Source organism: Ambystoma mexicanum, chromosome 4p (assembly GCF_040938575.1).
Source record: "Ambystoma mexicanum isolate Mex_15411 chromosome 4p, UKY_AmexF1_1, whole genome shotgun sequence".
Lineage (NCBI taxonomy): Eukaryota > Metazoa > Chordata > Amphibia > Caudata > Ambystomatidae > Ambystoma > Ambystoma mexicanum.
The window spans coordinates 904,363,885-904,384,223 of NC_090927.1; the positions used below are offsets into that span (position 1 = coordinate 904,363,885).

Consider the following 20,339-nt stretch of genomic DNA (forward strand, 5'->3'; position numbering starts at 1 on the left):
CACCGATTGGGACAGCAACTCTTTTGGTGGGGTTCCGGTCGCTCGTTGAGAGCCAGGTAGTAGAGGAAGTCCCTGGCTCCCAGTGAGCCTTGGGCTTCTACTCCAGGATTTTCACCATTCAGACAAAGAACCGGGCGGGCCGGATAGTTATGCTGGACCTATCCACCCTCAACCTCTCCCTACTTCTACAAAAATTCAAGATGGTTTTGCCAGCTTTAATAGCGGAGACATTGTGCAAGGGAGACTGAATGTGCTCCCTCAATCATCTGAAGAACGTGCACTTGCATGTCCCGATCTGTCAGCCTCATCGTTCTCTTCTACGGTTCATGAGCATGGGCTACCGTTTCCAATACAATGTGCTTCCCATCGGCTTCAACTCGGCCCCCATGGTCTTTACCAGGCTGATGAATGCAGCGGCAGCCCTCCGGGCCACCACGTCTACCCGTACCTTGATGACTGACTCGTCAGGGCTTCATCTCCATAAGCGGTGCACCGCATTTCCCACGCTCTTATGAACACACTGCACGATCTGGGTTTTTCGCTCAATCTCTAGAATTTGCAGCTGCAGCATGTAGTCTGACCTTCTTGGGGCTCATCTGGGACACATGCCCCGAGAGAGTTTTTCCTTCGGAGGACAAGATCATGGCTATTAAGAGGGCTACGGTGTACTTCCTCAGCAGAGAAGTGACATAGGCCTGGTGGTACCAACACCTACTGGGTCTCTTGGCAGCGGTCCTATTGGCCGTTCCCCACACGAGATTCAGGGTGAGGAGGATACAGCTGCGCTTTACAGCATCCTGGAACCAGGAGCAGGGCTCTCAGTTGGAGATGATCAATGTTACTCCTTCTCTTCACCTGGACCTCACATGGTGGTCCAGGGACTGCAACCTGCGGACGGACAAGCCATTTCGGCAACCTGCCCCACAGTTCACCATCACTACAGACTCTTCTCTCGGGGGATGGTGGGGCCACCCTGTATAATCACTGCGTCCATGGCACCTTGACCCGGCAGGAGCAGGAGTACCACATCAATTGGCTAGAACTGAAGGCCATCTGGCTGGCTCTCAGAGACTTCCTTCCGATTATCAAGGGCAAGGTAGTTTTCATTCAGACAGACAACTCAACCGGCATATTCTATGTCCACAAGCTGGGAGGTACCAGGTCCCCTCAACTGTGCCCTGGAGAAAAACGTCTACCTCACGGACGTCCACCTTCCGGGGGAATCCAACCTGGAGGCGTACAGGCTCGGCATACTGGGAGTACACAATTACGAGTTGCAACTGAATGGCCTCGTACTGCAGGAGATCTTCAGCAGATGGGGACACCCCCAGACGGACCTCTTTGCCTCCTGGGACAACAAAGTGCCAACAGTACGCTTCTTGGCAGGGACGCGGCCCCAGCTCCCTGGGCGACGCAGTTCAGATTAAGTGGAACAGAATGTCGGTATACGCCTTCCAGCCCACACCGCTGATACACAGTGATATGCAAGATCAAGGAGTCTCGGCTCCTTCGCGTCATTCTAATAACTCCATGGTGGCCAGCCAGGCTTTGGTTCTCGGAGCTGCTCAGCCTCTCGTAAGACCACCCATTCGCCTTCTGACTGGCCCAGCACATCTACTGGCGCAGCAGGGGACAGGGTCATCCACCCCGCACCACAGAAACTAGCCCTCACAGTGTGGTTCCTGAGTAGGCCACGCTAGGGCACCTCCCCCTGTCCCAGGCTGATCTAGAGATCATACATGGCTCTAGGAGCAAAGCTGTCAGGGCCCAGTATAAGAGCAAGTGGACCAGGTTCTGCAACTGGGCAGACTCTAAAGATATCAACCCCCTTGCATGTACATTGGACGACGTGCTCTCCTTCTCGGCGCACCTCGCCCACTCACCTTGCCGCACTTGGCAGCCATTGGGGTCTACAGAAACTCGGAGGAAGAGGTGTTCTCTTCCAACCCGATTGTCAAGAAGCATTTGACAGGACTTGCCAGGCTATACCCGCCCATCAAGAGGCCAAACCCAGTGTGGGACCTCAACATAGTTTTGGGTGCCCTGGAGCACAAACCATTTGAACCAATGTCGGCGGACAGCCAGCTTTTCACCATTAAGATGGACTTGCTAGTCGGCCTCACCTCGGCTCGCAGAGTCAGCGAAATCCAGGCACTGGTCGCCTCAGAGCCCTATAATACGTTTCACAACCATAAAGTAGTCCTGCGGACACACCCAGCATTCCCATCTAAGGTGCCTTCTGCATTCCATCTGAAAGAAGAAATAGTGCTGCCTATGATTTTTCCTGAGCCTAAAGATGAGGCACAGAGTTCTGCACTGCCTCGATGTCAGGTGTGCCCTGAAATTCTACTTGGACAGGACCAAGGGCTTTCGCAAGTCGGATGCACTGTTTGTCACCTTCGGCGGATCAAGACTGGGGTATCAGTCCTGCAAGGCCTCCATTGCCCGTTGGATGGTGTCGGCCATCAAAGAAGCTTACGTGGGACAGGATAAGCCACTGCCGGCCAACATGCACACCCATGCAGTCAGAACCAAGGCAACGGCCATCGCATTCCAACGGCATATCCCCTGGCAAGTCATAAGCAGGGTGGCCTTGCAAGCTTTCTGCAAGCACTACTGTTTGGATGCTGGCTCTAGATCAGACGTGGCTATCGGACAGGTGGTTCTTAGAAACTGGTTTGCTTAAGGAGGGTGTTCTCTCCACCCTGGGGCCACATTCAGTTGTAATCGCCCATGCAGTATGGAGGAAAGGGGACGGGACGTAAGAGTAATTAATAGTTACTCACCATAGTGACTATCATACTCTTGGTCCCCTTTCCTCCATACGTCCCACCATCCTCCCCCAATAAAACTGGTGTCATTAGGCAATGTTAATTTATTGTTGACACTTCTATGGGGACTGAGGTGTGGTGCCGGAGGGCAGAGTCAGGGCAGCACATGCTCCCAGGGCCGCGCCCCTCTAAATTTAAAGAGGAAGACGTTTTTTTCTGGTGAAAAGGGTTCTGTCTCCCGTCCCTAAGAAGGGGACACCCATGCAGTATAGAGCAAAAAGGACTAACGTCTAAGAGTTTGTTAGTTACAGCGGTGAGTAACTAACAATTTCAAAGGACAGATAAGTTGTTGGCCATACATGCATACGGAATATGTGCAAAACACTGCAATTAAACATGTTTTAGTATCGTTCTTCATTCAAGCAAATGTTCTTGTTTCTAAGCACTGTGAAAGTGAATATTCCATTGACAGTTCCCTGAAGGAATTTCAACTCGCAGTCGGAGCTGTACAAATGGGCTTAGTTTTGTGCTGATATGGATAAATGTATAGTTAGTTGTAAATGCTTTGACTAAAAGAAAATGTGTTAAAAGAAATTAAATTTGCTTTCCTGTTGGCACAAACATTTAGGTCTATTGGATGAATTTGAACCTCTGACTTGAACAGTTTGAGCTTCTGTAAATGAATGAATAGCCTGAGTTTGAATGAAGTAAACATTGGATAGCGATTTGCTAAACATTAATGGTTTTGTTGTATTGCAGTGCTTCAGTTTTGGACCGGTTGAATGCTTTGTTGGAGCCTGGGGGTGTTCTGACCATAAGTGAGCGAGGAGTGATCGATGGTTCCTCCGTTACCATAACCCCTCATTCAAGCTTCAGGTAATGTTTTTTTCTTTTTGTTAATTATTTACTTAAGTTCTACATTGAGTAAGGTGCAGACTTGGTTGCATAGTTCTAATAGTTTTGTTTCCTCCCACAGATTCCTCAACTTAGAAATATCCATCTATCAGTCTGACTTTGTTAATTTTTTCAGGTGCCATGGGGGTAGATTGGGGATCAGTGAAGTTGCGCTCTGTCGCTGACATCCTTGACTCTGTACATCACATCATGGGTAGCATCTATTAAGTAGACTACTCCCCATGATGTTTGTATTTTCTACATGCTCTGTGGCGCTGCTTATCCAGTGCATCCCTTTACTCATTCGTCCCGTCCCCTTTTCTCCATCCTTGTGGGTGTCTTCCCCAAATGTGGACTCTAGCAGAACCTTTTGGAAGCATAAAAAAGAGCTTACCCTTTAATTTTCTATAGCGCAAAGGGGCGCCTCCCTGGAGATGAACACACCTAGTAACCCCTCCCTCCGTTGCCTCACCTCGGTCCCTTTTTCCGCTTGGACGGGAACAGACCTGGCAGCTTGCGCGGCCATCTATTTTGGTGCTTACGTGCTTCCCTGGCTTTTTAAAAAGTTCTTCACCATTCCTCTGTGCATTACCCGGTCTTGGGGGAGTTTTCCTAAAGTCCACTTGATGTAAGACTTCATAAATCTATCCTTTGCCATACAGGTCCCCAACTCTTAGTATAAGCTTGCACTTCTCAAGGAACCTTGGTAGAGTGGCAGAGCAGTCAGTCTTATCATATGAGAAAGATGTGAGCTGTAGGTAAGTACACTGAATGTAGTTAGTACAGTAGAAACACCTACAAAGATAATGTTATATTAAAATATATCACTTACTCTATTTACACAAGGAAGTCAGAAATATACGAAGTTCAATTAACCAACAAACTTAGGAATACATATAAATAGTTTTCAAAGGCCACTGCTTGCATGGTAGTTGCTTGCGGTACACTTGTTAGAGTTTGACACTTAGTTCTCCCGTATTATCGGTACGACCGCTCACTCGCGTTAAGATAAAGATATACAGTAATTGTATTTAGTTGGCAAAACCATGTAAACTAAGGAAAAAGGTTGGTTGGTGTTGGGGAGAATTCTCATAAATGGCTGATTTCCCTTACCTAATGAGTCCCTCAGCAGCTTCACTGGATTTCTAGGGTTTATTTTTTTCACCTGGTAAGAATGTGAGCCTTTTTCTCACTCTTACATGTGTTTTGCTGTGTGCGTTTGTACCATTTTTGTGATCTTGGGCTCTGGAGCCTCACCTACTCCATGAGCATCATTTTTGTATGTGTTACACAGCACCTTCAGTGCAGTGACACAGGGTTGTCTTTCAGACTTCCCACTGACTCCATTTTTCTGGGACTGACTACTGTCTTCCCAGAAACATGTAAAGTTGCCATTAACTTTATGTAGTCTCTTTAAACCACAGACCCAGTACACCCCATTTTACATGCAGTATTGGAAAGGGTTCATTCTTACCCCTTTTTGTCAGTTTCTCTTGGAGCACTGTTTCGCTCCCTTTTCATCAAGACTTGGCTGGTGGCAGTGGTAACTACCCTAATTTTCATTCCGCGGTTATCTTAAATAACCATGGTATTGTTTTAGACTATTTTATTAGCCTCGAACATAAACCCGCTTGACCAAATATATTCTATTTCAGCTCCGGCTGGGTTTATTCGCCATTTCTTTTTGTTAGTCTTTTTTGTGTTTTACTCGGCACGCCAAACTAGGTTTGGTCCCTTTGTTCGCCATCTTTTCGCAGGTTTCTGCACAGAAGCCCTCCTTAAAGGCATGGGCTAGTAAAACATTTTTATTGTCCCTAAGGGTCGGCCATGTTTTTTTAAGCCTAAGCGGCTCGATTTTTGAAAACTTTCCTATGGACCGTACCCGAGTTTTCGTCCATTAAACGCACGCGAAAACAAGCACCAGGGAGCCGCCATTTTCTGATAATCCTATCTTTTCCCCCATCGCCCTGGCTGACCTGCTTTTGCGGCACTAAATCAATTCCCCCGCCCCTGAGCCTGACATTATCAAAACATTCATATTCCCTGCCTCTCTCTGTGACGTTACTGTGCTGCGTAGGCAAACGCGCCCAGTCGTCTTCTACGCAACTCCACACAGAACCCGGAAACCAACACAGACCATCTCACAACACAGCGCGCCACAATTCGGAATATGAAACTTTACTTTATAATCAAACAGCAACACAGTACATTTGGTAAAGTACATTTATTTTACATTAAATGTTTAGAGAATATTCAGCAATTGCCATATGAACTCCGAAAGCCATTTATTTTATCTGTATCCGCCATGGTACACAGGGTGTTGCTTTTCGTTAAAAGAAGCACTTTCGAAGCACGATGAACCGCAAGGCTGCTCCATCAACTAGGCACTAGTCCATCATAAAGGTTGATATGTTGCTTCTAGCCACTTGTACAGCGTAAGGGCATGTGGGCCTTTGGCGATCGTCTCATAAAATTGTCAGTGTGCTCCAGTTGACCCAAAGCTGCAGGTGTCTACTGTAAAAGCCATCTGCTGGTGTCTCAAACCGATGGCAGTAGCAGAAGGGGAGCAAATACCTGTTATGAAAACAAAAAAATTATAATTAGTCTCGCCAGCCGATCTTCATTAATATTACTAATTTTATTTATTACAGCCGATCAGAAACTATTTGCTTGCAAGGATAGTTCAACGGAGTATGTTGCCTAAAATCAATGCGAAAAGTAACTAAATAAATCGAGGCCAACACACAATGATAAACGACAGTCTACATGCGTGAGGAATGATATGATATGGCATTTGTAAGGCGCCTATACTCAAGTGTTTCTAGGCGTGACGAGGCAGGTGGGGAACAAGGGCAGACAGACAACGATCCTACTAGGCCAGGTGTCTTTCCGATCGCGCATGGGGAAGGGCTGTACATGGTTAGTTGCATACAAATTAAATAGGGCCAACTGGTGGCAAGTGCAGGGTAAATGCCGGGAGAAGGGGGTGAATGATACAGAGACAGTCCCGTAGTGCAGGTAGGCAGTGCAGGGAAAAGTGGCTGGGCCAAGAACTAAGATTGGTGAGACCAGTGGACCTGCATGCCCATGTTCCCACTACGAACACGTTTTACTTGCTTTTCCTAGCTCTTCATTCATTCATTCATTTATTCATGCATCCATTCATTAAATCTTCATTCCGGTATAAAAGCGTGTAAAGATTGACTTACATTATATTTGAAATTTCCATTGTGTTTCTTCGTAATGCAGTCTGTAAAACGGACCGTGCTCTTGACAACGATTTTTCGTATACTGAACTAAAATGAAACCCGGTCTAGTTTCTGAATTTTCTGCCTTATCGTCTTACGTTATTGCACACTCCCTTCAAATGTAGTTCTTTCGGCATGGTCCTTGTCTCAAAGTCAAAAAACATTAGACCTTTATACTTCAGTGCGACTTGTGGGCCTCATCTGGGCGCTGTCCTTCGCATTCTTTATTTGCAACATCACGTAGTATAGGCATCTGTGAGAACTTGAAGTTTAGAATCCGTCTATGTAGTGCGCCTCAATGTACAAATGCGAACTGGCTTCTCTCCCAAATGCCACGGCCCGCTTGGCTGGCGCGTTCTAAGTGCCCCAATTTTGTCCCCGTTGTCTGCAAGCTTTGCAGCCCAAATTGAGACATTTAATTTTTGGCGGAAGGTCAGGGAAAGTATAAAGTACCACAGGAGTTGAGTTAAAAGTGAGATTTATTGTTTGTTTTATTATTTGCAATACGCAAGCCTCCCCTCCGTTAACAGTGCGCAGCATTTACATTTACATGAGATGAAACATGAGAAAAATATATACATACACATATGTGAGGTAAATAGAGAGAATTCAAAGATGACACCCAGCTTGTTCGCCACCCATGATGGTGAAGGTAGGGGTTAGGTTTACAGGTACACTGTACAATAACATTTATTTACAAAAAGACAATCGTATTGCAATTATTTAAACCGGGATTTGTACTTCACAATCAGCTGTGCTTCGGGTGGGCATGGCACAGTCGCAATGTTCGGTGGCAATGGATCACTGCTCTGCACAGAAATGTCCAAAATTCCATATCTGTGCTTCTCTAACACAGCAACAATAAGGCCTTTCACAAAGTCGAACTGCATTTCATCATAGACTGGTTTGATCACCCATTGCTTACTTCGTTTTGAAAACATCTTAGTGTAGCGAGGCATCCTTACTTTACCCCTAGTCCTAGATTGTTCACGTCCGACATTGCTGTTATGGGCCAAGACCGCTAGTAGAGTGCAATGTTTCATGCCCCGAAAGCTAAAATGCAAGCGCTTTGGCCTGTACTTTAGGCACATATTGTGGAACACCTCCAAATCTCCTGCGTGACAGAATTCTGTCAGTCCTCTCAAATCTTTTGATAGAGTTTTGTCGAAAACCATCTTCTCAATGGCTTTGTGTGTCGGTGAAGATGGAATCAACCACTTCTTCTTCCGTACCTCCTCTGGGGAGAAAGGGCCATGTTCACATTGGTGGAAATGTTCATTTGCTGTCCAGCGGTGAACGTTGGTACAGTGGTGCATCAGTGACCACCATTTTTCAAGTGGTATTTCCACTGACCCCTCACAAGTTTTTGAGCTCCACCAAAGATGGTTGGTGATAGAATGTGACCACTGCAAAATACTTTCAAAACCTTTTTTTTTTCCCCTGCAGCCGAGATTTTCTTATTGATTGATTTAGCAAGATTCCATACGTCAAATTGATGTTTAATATGTGGGAACTGCTCTCTCATTGTCTTGGCAATTGAAACGTGTCTATCCGTGGCTATGAGGTTGATGTGCACTCCCCTTGATTGTAGATATTCTACTGATTTTATAAATCCTAGTTTCTCCATGGCCACTGAGGATGTACATTGTGTTACCTGCACAACCACCAAACTCACAATTTTCTTACTATCCATGTCCTGAAAGTGGTAGGTGCAGTACTTGGCAGAAAATCCAGGGCTGTCGCACTGTCCATCGCCGGCTAGCCTGAATCGTTTGCCTTCGAATGTACTTGCTAGAGACAATTGTTCAATTTTCCAAGCATCACTAATGGCCGGAAACAGATAATCACGTTGGTATATGTAGTACAGCGCTTTAGAAATGAAATGGAGTCCCACAAACTGAAAGAAAGCCTCTAACTTTCTAAAACTGGAGCCACTAAAAAGTGATGCAGCTGCACACAGTAGGTTGCCTGCTGGCAGTTTCCCCAGTATCGGTTGTGCAGACCATGAGAACCTATGATTTAATCTACAGGCAGCATTTATTTTGACGTTACTGCCTTTTATTTGACGAGTCACATTAATCAATGGCTTCCCACATACTTTCCCTCTAATGGAATGCACACATTTCAGCATACTTATAATTTCAATCAAACAACTGTCGAATACAATGTATTTGCTCTCTTTCATTAGACTGTCATCCTGCGTCAACGTTATTTCGGCCTGTGATGTTGTGGAGATTTCAACACATTGGAAAGTAATATCACTGATATCAAGTTCTGATGCGTCTATGGATGCTGCGGCTGGTTCATTCTCTGTCATTTCGACATCTATTACTTCAACATTTTTTTTTTTTAAATATATTTTTATTTTATATAAACCAAACAACAATGCAACAAAACATAACTAAACACATTAACCAACAGAAACACTGCAATCCCCATCCCTCCCCCCTATGAGCCTGTATGGTTTCCGCCATCAGTATCCGCTTCTTGCGGTGGGGCACCCTCGCCCTCAGATTCAACCGGAGCAGGCACTGTTCCAAACAGCTCGGCTATCATCAATTTCCATGCCGTGAGGGAACCCATTTCCTCTTCCACCCCTGCAATACTGGCATCCCGCCACACCGCTGTCTCGGCTTCCGCCCATTTTTGGAGATCCCTCCACCAGACCTCCACTCGCGGCTTATGACATTTCTTCCATCCCATGACAATCCTGCGTTTAGCAAGCACATAAGCCAGATCTTTCAGTTTCTCTACATGTCGGAGTTTACGCGCCCTGGGATATCCCCCTAGCAAGCAGGCCCAGGCCGAATCCACTTTGAGTGTGATGCCCTTCCCTGCCAGCTTCTGCGCCACTTCACCCCAGTAGCTTGCAATCAATGGGCACGCCCAGAACATGTGTATCATATCCGCATTCTCCTCGTCACACTTGGGGCACGCCTGGCGTCCAGTGTCCCTAAATTTGGATATTCTCAGGGGGGGTCATGTATGCCCTGTGCGTGATATAAAGCTGTATTTGCTTGAACCTGGCATTCCTCGATACTTTCTTGTGGTACCCCAAGGCGCGTTCCCACACCCCATCTGCCATCGGGGCCCCCATCTCTGCTTCCCATTCCAATCTTAAGGGCACTAAATCCTTTCCCACCTTCGTCATTAACATCTCATACAACCTGGAGACCTCATGTCCACCCTCCGATGTGTCGTATATTATCTCTGCCATAGCATCCGGTTCAGCGGCCAGGGTAGTTTCAGGCCACCTACTCCGGATCTCCTGCACTACCCGATGATATGTTACATATTGACCCCTGTGCAGTCCCGCCTCCGCCTCTAGTTCTTCGAACCCCATGATAGTCCCGTCCTGCCAAATGTCCCCCATGGTGACCAACCCCACTGGTTCCCAGTATGTCCTAATGATTGCTCTGAGCTGCCCGTCTCCCTTCGCCAGTGCGACTAGTGGGAACTGCGGCACACACGGCAAGGGGTCACCCATCATCCGGCAGGCTCGTTGCCACATGTTCCGTCCCAAGGCCAGCATTCTGGGACGTTCTCTCATGCATGCGTTGGTCACCCAGATCACCTCCTGCAAATAAAAAGGGGAACAGTCCCTTCCAAGCAGCCTGTGTTCAGGGGTCTCGTCATCTGAGAGCCACCTGGACACATATTGCAGTTGCGCTGCCACATAATAGGCCTCAAAGTTCGGCAGTTTAACGCCGCCTTTCTTGTAGAAGTTCTGCAGCTTCCATAATACGACTCTGTTACGTGTGCCGTGCCACAGGAATTCCCTGCATACACTATGTAGCCGCACAAAAAACTTCATAGGTATCATGTAAAGGATGTTGTTCAAATAATGCAAAAGCCTGGGCAGTACCACCATCTTAAGCATAGCTCCCCGGCCCATCATTGGTAGTGGCAATCTTTCCCAGAACCTCATGCATTTCTCGATCTTCCCCATGGCTAATTCGGTGTTGTGCTTATGTTCGTCCTCAGTCGTGTGATACACGTCTATTCCCAGGTACCGGAAAGAGCTTGTCGCCCACGGGATCTGCAACACTGGCAACCTCTCCACAGGAGTCCCCACATAGCCACCCAGCGGAAATAGAGTGGATTTCTGGGGGTTTACTGCTATACCGGACAGCCAGGCGTACCTCCCCATCACCTCCAAGACATACTGCAAATTTTCTTCTGGGTATCTCAGATATAGCAGCATATCATCTGCATACAGGGATATGAGGTGACACTCTCCTCCTACCTCAGTGCCGACCGGGTCATATTGCTGCCGGAGGTAAATTGCTAAGGGTTCGAGGGCCAATATGTATAACATTGGGGACCAGGGACACCCCTGCCTAGTGCCTCTGCCCAACTGCCACCTGTCTAATACCACTGCACCCGTGCGGACCCTGGCCAGAGGTGCACTATATAACATCTCGGCCCACCTAATGTAGCCTGGTCCCATTCCATACCATCTCAGAGCCGCCAGCAACCACGGCCACCTAACAGAGTCGAACGCTTTAACCGCGTCCAGTGCCACTATCGCCATTTCACCGTTGTTACTACATCCCCATTCGACCACCCTGTGGAGGCGTCTGTGGTTGTGAGTGATGTTCCTGTTCGGGACATAGCCCGTCTGGTCAGGGTGGATCAACTTGCCAATCACTCCGCATTCTGGTGGCCAGGACTGCTGTCAGGATCTTACTGTCTTGATTCAGCATTGACAGGGGCCTGTAGGAGCCACAATCGCGCCCCGATTTGTTGGGTTTGGGGAGCGGTATTATAATCGCCTCCCTGAGTGATTCCGGTAGCCGTCCCACCTCAAACGCTTCGTTGAGCATTTCCAGCATGGGCGGGAGCACCTCCTCTCCATACACCTTATAAAATTCACTGGGGAACCCATCCACCCCTGGGGCCTTGCTAGTGGGTAGCTGCCTCACAATCTCATTCAACTCTTCCAGAGTGATCGGAGCATCCAACTCCAATCTCTCTTCGTCACTGACCCTGGGCAGGCCTATGTCTTCCAGCACCTCCTCTATCTCCTCCCGGCTGCTCCCCTCACAGTCGTCATATAATACCTTATAGTATTCCGCGAATGCCCTGTTTACGCCTTCTTGGGTGTCCACCTCCTCGCCCTTTTCATTGATTATCGATCGGATCGGGGATCTCGGGGTCTCGCTTTTGTACAGCCAAGCTAGAAGTCTGCCCGTTTTGTCCCCCCCCGCATGTAGTCTCTCAATATACTTTCTATAGTGTAGATTACAGAGCCTGTCCCAGTGTTCCGCACACTTCTGTTGCAATTTAGAGACCTCCTCCGTATCAATCCCGCCTCCTTCCAGCTCTCTTTCCAACTCAGTCTCAGCCCTATGCAAATCAGCTAGGACTCCACCAATCAATCCCTTGACTTCGCAATGGCGATCCCCCGCATTACGACCTTAAAGGCCTCCCATAAAGTACCAGCCGACTTAATGCTCCCTGTATTCACCTCAAAGTACGCAGTTATCGCCTACCTTATATCCTCTCTGAAAACTGGGTCCTTGAGCGCCACCGCCCTGAGGCGCCATGTTGGTATACGCGCTCGTGGGGGGTAAAGCAGCCATCGCAAGACTAAGGGCGAGTGGTCTGAGAGGACTCTCGCCCTGTAGTCTATGTGGTCACACTCCGCGACTACGTCCGGAGTGGCGAAAAAGTAATCAAGCCTCGTGTGCAGTTGATGCGGAGCTGAATAATGCGAGTATTGCCTCACGCCAGGGTGACTCGCTCTCCACACATCTGCCAGGCCAAAATCCGCCAGCAGCGTATGCAATACTTTGGCCGCCGGGCTGGGCTTGACCATCTTATCGTCCGACCTATCCTCCCTGGGGTTCAAATCACAATTGAAGTCTCCGCCCCAAATCACCGTACTCCCCATCCCGACACTGAGCCTGGTGCACAGCGTCCTAAAGTATGTCGCCGTGTCCTGGTTGGGAGCAGATGTGTTTACAATGCACACTACTTTGTTCTCTACCAGCCCCCTCACTATGGCCAACCTCCCATCTGCCTCCACGACCTCCCCAATTAGCTTAAATGGGACGTGTGGTGCCACCCAAACCAGAACTCCTCTAGCATAGGCGGAATACGGTGATCCCACTACTGTCCCCTTCCACTTCTTCCCTACCAGCTCCATTTTCTCTCGCGTTAGATGCGCCTCCTGTAACAGGGCTACATCTATCTTTTGTCTCTTCAGATACAACATGACCTTATTTCGCTTCAGATAACTGTTAAGCCCTCTAACGTTCCACGTTAATATCCTAAGGTCCCCCATGGTCTATCAATAGCTTCTTCACCCCTTCCAGGGCAATCCGCCTCCCCCCTCCCACACAGATACCCGATTCAAGTTTCTCACCCAGGCTCATATAAAAACTAACACACCCCAAATCCCTAACCCAACCAACTGCCCAGCTCCATCCCTGGATCTCAGGCACCCCCGTGTTTGGTTCTCTCTGGGAGATCCGAGTAGAGAACCCGACAGGGTGTCACCCCACTAACAGTGACTAAACTAAACTCAAAATGGGGTATAAAGAACGGCCCCTGGAGGCTCCTCCCTCTCGCGTCCATATCCGTGCTCACGGACCATGTTCCCTCACCACTGACGCGTACACGTTCTCCAGTGAATACAATGACTATATTCAAGTCCCAATGTCCGCAGGCCCACAACATTACTTATCTCGCCGCGTTTCATCAGCCGTCTGAACATCTGGCTCCTGAGGGCAGTTCTGCGTGTCCAGCCACTCCATGGCCTCCTCTGGAGTATCAAAAAACAGCATCTTGCTCTTAAAGAAAACCTTCAGTTTGGCCGGGTAGAGCAACATGTATTTATACCCAGCTTCCCGCAATCTCCTCTTCACCGATCCGAAGTTCATGTGACTGCGCTGTACCTGCAGGGTATAGTCGGGATAGGCAGTTATGTTCGCCGCTCCTCGTTGCATTGTGCCTCCCTTATGGAAGTGTTCAAGGATCCGGTCCCGGTAATTGAGGATCTTGGCGATCACCGGTCTGGGCGGGTTTCCCGGCAGTGGCTTCCTAGTTAAGGCCCTGTGCGCGCTCTCCACCGCAAAACCCTGCGACAGGGTGCCCCCTGTGATCTCCTGCATTAGCATGTTTTCAATAAACTCCGTGAGACTGTGGCCCTCCGCTCCCTCCGGCAGGCCCACGATACGGATGTTGTTCCTCCGGGCGCGTCCTTCCGCCTCCTGCGCCCTACTTTCCAAGTTGCCCACACGTTGCACCAGAGCATGGAGTTCACGCTTATGCGCGGCGCAGTCCGCCGCGGCAGGGCCCATTTCTTTTTCCAAGGTCTCAGTGCGCTCCGCCAGGGCTCGCACGTCTTGCCTGAGGAGGTTCACGTCCTCCTGCACCGCCCCAACCTGGAGTTCCATTGCGGTCTTCAGTTCAGCCACAGCAAGCTGGAGCTTGGTCTCCCAAGTCGCTTTCAGATCCGCGATCGCAGCGAGGACTTCCTGGTTCGCACGCCCCGCGGCCATCTCCTTGGCCTGAGCTTTATCTCTGCTCCTGGCTCCGTCCGGGCCGGGCGCCGTTTTAGCGTATTGGTCGAGCGTGGGCTGTTTATTCTTTGCTCTCAAGAGCTTATTCGACATGGTTACGCTCGGGTCTGGGCCAGGGACTCACAGTGCGCTCTTCGGGTGTCCCATCGCTATCCCCACATGTCCGTCACGTTCCTCTGTTCTCCGGCCATCATGTCTACTGCCTGTCCTTCGCTGCCCCAAGGTGGGCCGGGTAGCGCTTCGCTCATTTAAACGCCCCAGGGGCGCACGTGTGTTTTCAACCGCCACTGGGGCCCCAATCCGCACTTTAGTCCCTCCGCCCTCTCGTAGCTCCGCGCTCCGACACCATATCGCAGGCTCCCGTAACCACTGAGGCCTAGCCTTCCCCTCGCGTGTCTTCTGCTGTGTGCCTACTCAGGGCCAGCGCTCATGCCACTAGGGGTCAGGGGCCCCGCTTCATGTCCCACCGCACGCTCCCTTGCTGCTCACACGTCCTGTTGCAAAGTACCTTGGCCAGGCTCGGCTTCCTTTCCAGGTCTGCGCCGTCGACCTCGCCAGCACAGGGTTGACCGCCGGGAATCTTTATTGAGTCCTTAATGATCCCGCCGCGCCCAAGCCATGCCCAACCACTGCCACCGTACTCCACTGCGATCACCAGGCGCCCAGGTCAGCCACTCCTTTGTTCCTTTGTTAAGCGGCGGCGGCCATTTTCTCATGTGCCGCGCTCTCGCCTCCAAATCTTCTCTTGGCTTCTAGTTACGCTTTCACGGTGCGGGCCCGTGTAAAAATGTATCCACACGTGCCCCCGAGCTTCATGTACGCAGTCATCTCTGTCTCAACCGAATTGCATCGGTCCTTGCAGGGTTTCCAGTCGGATAATATACGGATCTGCGGGAGCCCCCGTACAGACACGTCTTTTCACATGGCTTCCTAGCCACGCCCCCCATCTATTACTTCAACATTGATGGGAGAACACAACAATGTCGACAGGTTTTTTGGTGGCAAATTTTTGGCGAGTGTAGATTGTGTAAATTGATCTGCAACTACTTCAGAGCTATCTTCAATACATTCAATAACATTTTCTTGTGGTGGTGCGGTCGCACAGTAGCTATGGTCCAATGCAACTTTGCTGTAGTCTACAAACACAGTTAATTCATGTTCTGGCCATTGGACATGAGCATCTCGAGCCTGAACACGCCTCGCCTCGCCTCAATTAATAGTTCCTCCATAGTGTACACGGTCTGGCAAGCCACATCTCTCATTCGCTTCACTGTCTGTGTGTGTATAGTTCTGACACCCACGGGTAACTGGAGGAGAGATTGGAAAAGGGATGTTCAGTTTAAACACGAGATTGAGTGTAGTAGAATTGACTGGAAAAAAACATAAAATAGTCCCCAGCACAAACATTTTTTTAAAGTTATGAACTGTTTGTAACCTTTTTTTTTTGTTTTTTTTCTTTGCAACTTTTTTGACTCGACCTTCAACATCTGCACGCTGTAGCTCCGATTTAGTTTCCGCATGTCCTCCCTTCCTCTTGCGCTGCAACGACTATATTTTCTCTATCCGCATAGACAGCACGGAATGAGGCTCCATCGTCTCCCTGAAACATAGTACTTTCATTTCAAAATATTATTAGCATAAAACACACGTGAGGACGAACACACAGGTACATCTCAATAGCCAAACACGATTTAAACATTGTGTGCAACAATCAAACGACAAGTATTCGACCAGTGATGATCTATTTCGATGGAACTGTCAGTATCCATACCGCTGGCTCTGCATGGACTGCCATGAATGGTTGTATTGGAGAGGAGGCATCTGCATCTCCCTGAAACACAGTACTTGCATTAGTATGCTTTTCAATATTGGAAACACAAAACACACTTTGGGTCGACGGCACAGGTACATATAAAGAGATAACCACAAATGATGCATTGTCCAAAAGAATCAAGGAAAATCCAAATATGATCACATTTCAACGTATTTCAACGATTACTTTACATCTGCATCATCTAAATGAGATGTTGTGATTGTGGTGGAAGCTCCGTCGTCTCCCTGAAACACAGTACTTGGATTAGTATGGTTTTCAATATTGGAAACATAAAACACACTTGGGGTCGAACGCACAGGTACATATAAAGAGATAACCACAAATGATGCATTGTCCAAAAGAATCAAGGAAAATCTAAATATGATCAAATTTCATCGACTTATTTCTCCGATTTATTTACATCTGCATCATCTAAATTGGATGCTGTGATTGTAGTGGAAGCTTCGTCGTCTCCCTGAAACACAGCACTTGCGTTAATAGGGAAGAAAGTATAGCAAATGGAATCACGTTATATGATCACGCATGATGGAGCTGTCATTATCCATACCTCGTGCTGCTGAAGAATATCTATGGTTGTTGCAAATGTAGTGCGCACTTGCGAAAGCTGTTGCGCCGATTCGTATACGCATGGTCCCGCTTACACTTCCCCTGGATTTACTTGAATGTCAGGCTCTGCATCATGTGCAGGGGTTGACGCTCCATCAACTGCCTGAAACATAGTACTTGCATTAGTGAGGATTACAATAGTGAAAACATAACACACACCTGGGGTCGACAGCACAGGTACATATCAACGGCTAACCACGAATGAAACATTGTGTAGAACAATCAGACGACAAGAATTCCAGATTTGATGATGACGCTCGATGGAGGTGTCAGTATCCATACCTCCTGCTGTTGAAGAACATCTAGAAATGTTGTAGATGTGGCGGACGCTTCAGCATCTCCCTGAAAGACCGTACTTGCATTAGTATGGATACCACTAATTATAACTGAAAACAAACACCAGTGGACGATAACTAAGGTGTATATCAATTGGAAAGCACTAACCAAACATTCGGTAAAATGATTACACAATAAAATAAAAATATTACTTGACATGCATAGAACAAGTCTGTAGCGGATTAGCCTAGTAAGATTACCTGATACGCGCTAGAAGTGGTTGATAACTGCGACCACGTCAAGGATGTAGAATGTTCTTGCTTCAGATTCAAGGGATAGTCAAGTTGTAAAGGTAAATTAATGATTGATAATGAAATACCAATATTAAAAATAGCCATGTGAGGCGACAGAATACTTGTAAAATGCTCAATACAGCACAGTTCCCTGTTCCCATATATATAAATTGCGTTTGTGGGTTATGAAATCGAAAAAGAATATATTGGTAAATGTCATTATTCAAAAAACTATACTCATATCAATATCGAAATTATTACAAGCGATAGAAAACCTACAATATCAATTAATTCGTTCGGATACCTACACACTAGCGCAAGGCCTAAAGCTAAATCCGGACACTTGACTCACCGGTGGCGGAATGTGGACGAATAGAGTGGGAATAGCGTTTTCGAGCAATTTCCGTGTCGTACGCTGTTTATTCTTCTTTGTTACCCAAGATGTTGTGTACATGTCCAAGGAAAAGTGCCGGCTGCAGATGCGGTATCGATCGGTATCTCTGGTCCTGTAAGACTTGTTGGACTCTACTTTCCAGCTCATCCAGTAGATATCCGCAATGTCTGACCCATTCTCTTATTCGATCAACAGTTTTCGGGAATACATGCATTGTAGTGCCTTCAGATTTAGCATGGGTCTTCGAAGGGCAACCGCTAATCGAACAGGCAGGCATTGTTGATAAATCTGAAAAGTAAATATCAACATTATTATACAATCTTCAAGAATAAAGATTTGATACAAAAGTAAATGAATCATACAATGATCAATGCAAGGTTTGTTTTGGTCGCAGGAACTATACCAGTTCATTATGTGCAGCTTAGTAGTTGCATAAGTTGCAGAAATGTATAAATGATGTGACTAAAAACTGAACATGTGACTCATCCCTTGGATGTTCTGTATTGCACGAGAAGGAAACATGCTTACATTATAGACTGGACCCCCGAAGGGTGCAATTCTATGACAATAGACACAGATGAAAATAAATAGATCTATTGATAGCATAGCAATGGAAACTCGAGTCAATAGCAATGAGACCAATGAACCTAGCACTATTGTGTACTCAACTCGCAAATAGATAGAAATTTAAAAATCTGCGAAATATGACTAGGATACATGGCCTTACCTTGACCAACAAACAGTTGGATTCAGCAAGCAGAGCAGTATGTTGCAGGAGAACAGGTGGGTGGCCACAGGTAGCACACTGATGGGTTTGCGCTAAGCAGTCACAGAAGTTCACGGATAGCACGACGACTAGCAGATTAGCGTCGATCTTAGTGGTTGCCAGGTAACACGTTCAGGAGTTGACTTGCAAAGCACAAAGATGTTCTCATGAGACATATCAAGTGGTTTATAAAGTATTAGAAACAGGGGTGTGTTTGTGAATGAATGACGTCTGTATGTCGTGGTTTTAGGGGGGCGGCCTGCTTCAAGGGGAGGCCTGGCTGGAGACACAGGGTCTGAGGAGGCCATGTGACCGATGGCCCCTTGGCGTGGGATACCTTTTAGAAGTGTACATGTAGTTTGGCACCTTGGCCTTTCGCGCCCCTGACAGCCCCCCATGCCAGCGCGCATCCACCGGCGCGAACCGCCTTTGATACAGGTGGGTGGGTGGGATGGATGGGCCTGGGGCGTGCAGATAAGGCACAGGAAGACTGCTGAATGTAGACACACTTATGTGGATTGCAGGGGGGCGGCCTGCTTCAAGGGGAGGCCTGGCTGGAGACACAGGGTCTGAGGAGGCCATGTGACCGATGGCCCCTTGGCGTGGGATACCTTTTGAAGTGTACATGTAGTTTGGCATCTTGGCCGTTCGCGGCCCTGACAGCCCCCCATGCCAGCGCGCATCCACCGGCGCGAACGACCTTTGATACAGGAGGGTGGGATGGATGGGCCTGGGGCGTGCAGATAAGGCACAGGAAGACTGCTGTTACGCTCACCTGACTCCCACGGAGGCGCAGGTCTGGTTGGGGTGTTGTTGCTTCTTCTATGGTGAAGCGCAGGACCCGGAAGACGGACTGGACCGGACCTTCGAATCTGGCTTGTCTGGCTCGCTGGAATATCTTTCTGTATGTGAAAAGGGAGTATTAACAATCTGCGGGAGAAAGTATAAGCCTCCCACTCCCTTCTCACCCCTCTACAAAACCCTCCTGCGACCCCCACGTGAAGTCTCACCTTAGGGTTTGAAAGGTTGAGCTCTCCATCCTGCTTCTCATGCAGGGGCGCGTTGTATCCAGTTACTTCACTGGGATTTTGATTGTAGAGGGTTCAAGTTTTGTTTTCGCGGTATACTACCGTAAGGATTCTGTTAATGAGTATGATTCCGCAATAATTGTTCGTTGTCTCTTTTTCAGGTGCGGAAACTATTCCGAGAAGAGCTGTGGAACTGAAGAATGAGACTCTGGTGAGCTTGATGAGTTCTGTGTCCTTGTATCAATGCGCTCACTAACACTGATGTCTTTTTTCCCCATAGGGGCCGGGGTCCGGAAATGCCTGGATGCAGCACCAACCCGAAAAAAAGATCAATCCAAAAGAAATCATGTAAGTCTTTAATGGGCGTTGGGTAACGTCTTTTCATGCGCCCACTAACGCTGATGTCTCTTTTTGCCCTTAGGGGCCGGGGTCCGGAAATGCCAGGATGCGGCACCGACCCGAAATGAAGTTGGAATAACCAACAGGTAAGCTTTGTAATGGAAATTAAGGTTTCCTTGTTTTCTTTCCCCTCTCACCTTTATTCTTGTCTTTTTCTCTCTAGGCGCGGTGATGTGGCTGCGAGTCCAGATGTCGCTGTAGAACGTGGTGGTACCTTGTACAGGTGAGTGAGATGCGGCGCTGCAGCGATCGATGCGATCTGCTTTTAAATGGATGTCTTCCTTTTCAGGACCGTCGGCGA

General features: G+C 48.0%; 1 protein-coding gene across 3 annotated transcripts in view; it reads left to right on the forward strand.

Moving 5' to 3' along the window:
• Positions 1-20,339, forward strand: part of MDN1 (midasin AAA ATPase 1) — a 2,688,524-nt gene that overhangs the window by 1,272,170 nt on the left and 1,396,015 nt on the right. For all 3 annotated transcript variants that reach the window (XM_069606482.1, XM_069606484.1, XM_069606483.1), the window contains exon 45: positions 3,531-3,647. In XM_069606482.1, the coding sequence (XP_069462583.1) occupies positions 3,531-3,647 (117 nt within the window). The remainder of the gene's footprint in view (positions 1-3,530; positions 3,648-20,339) is intronic.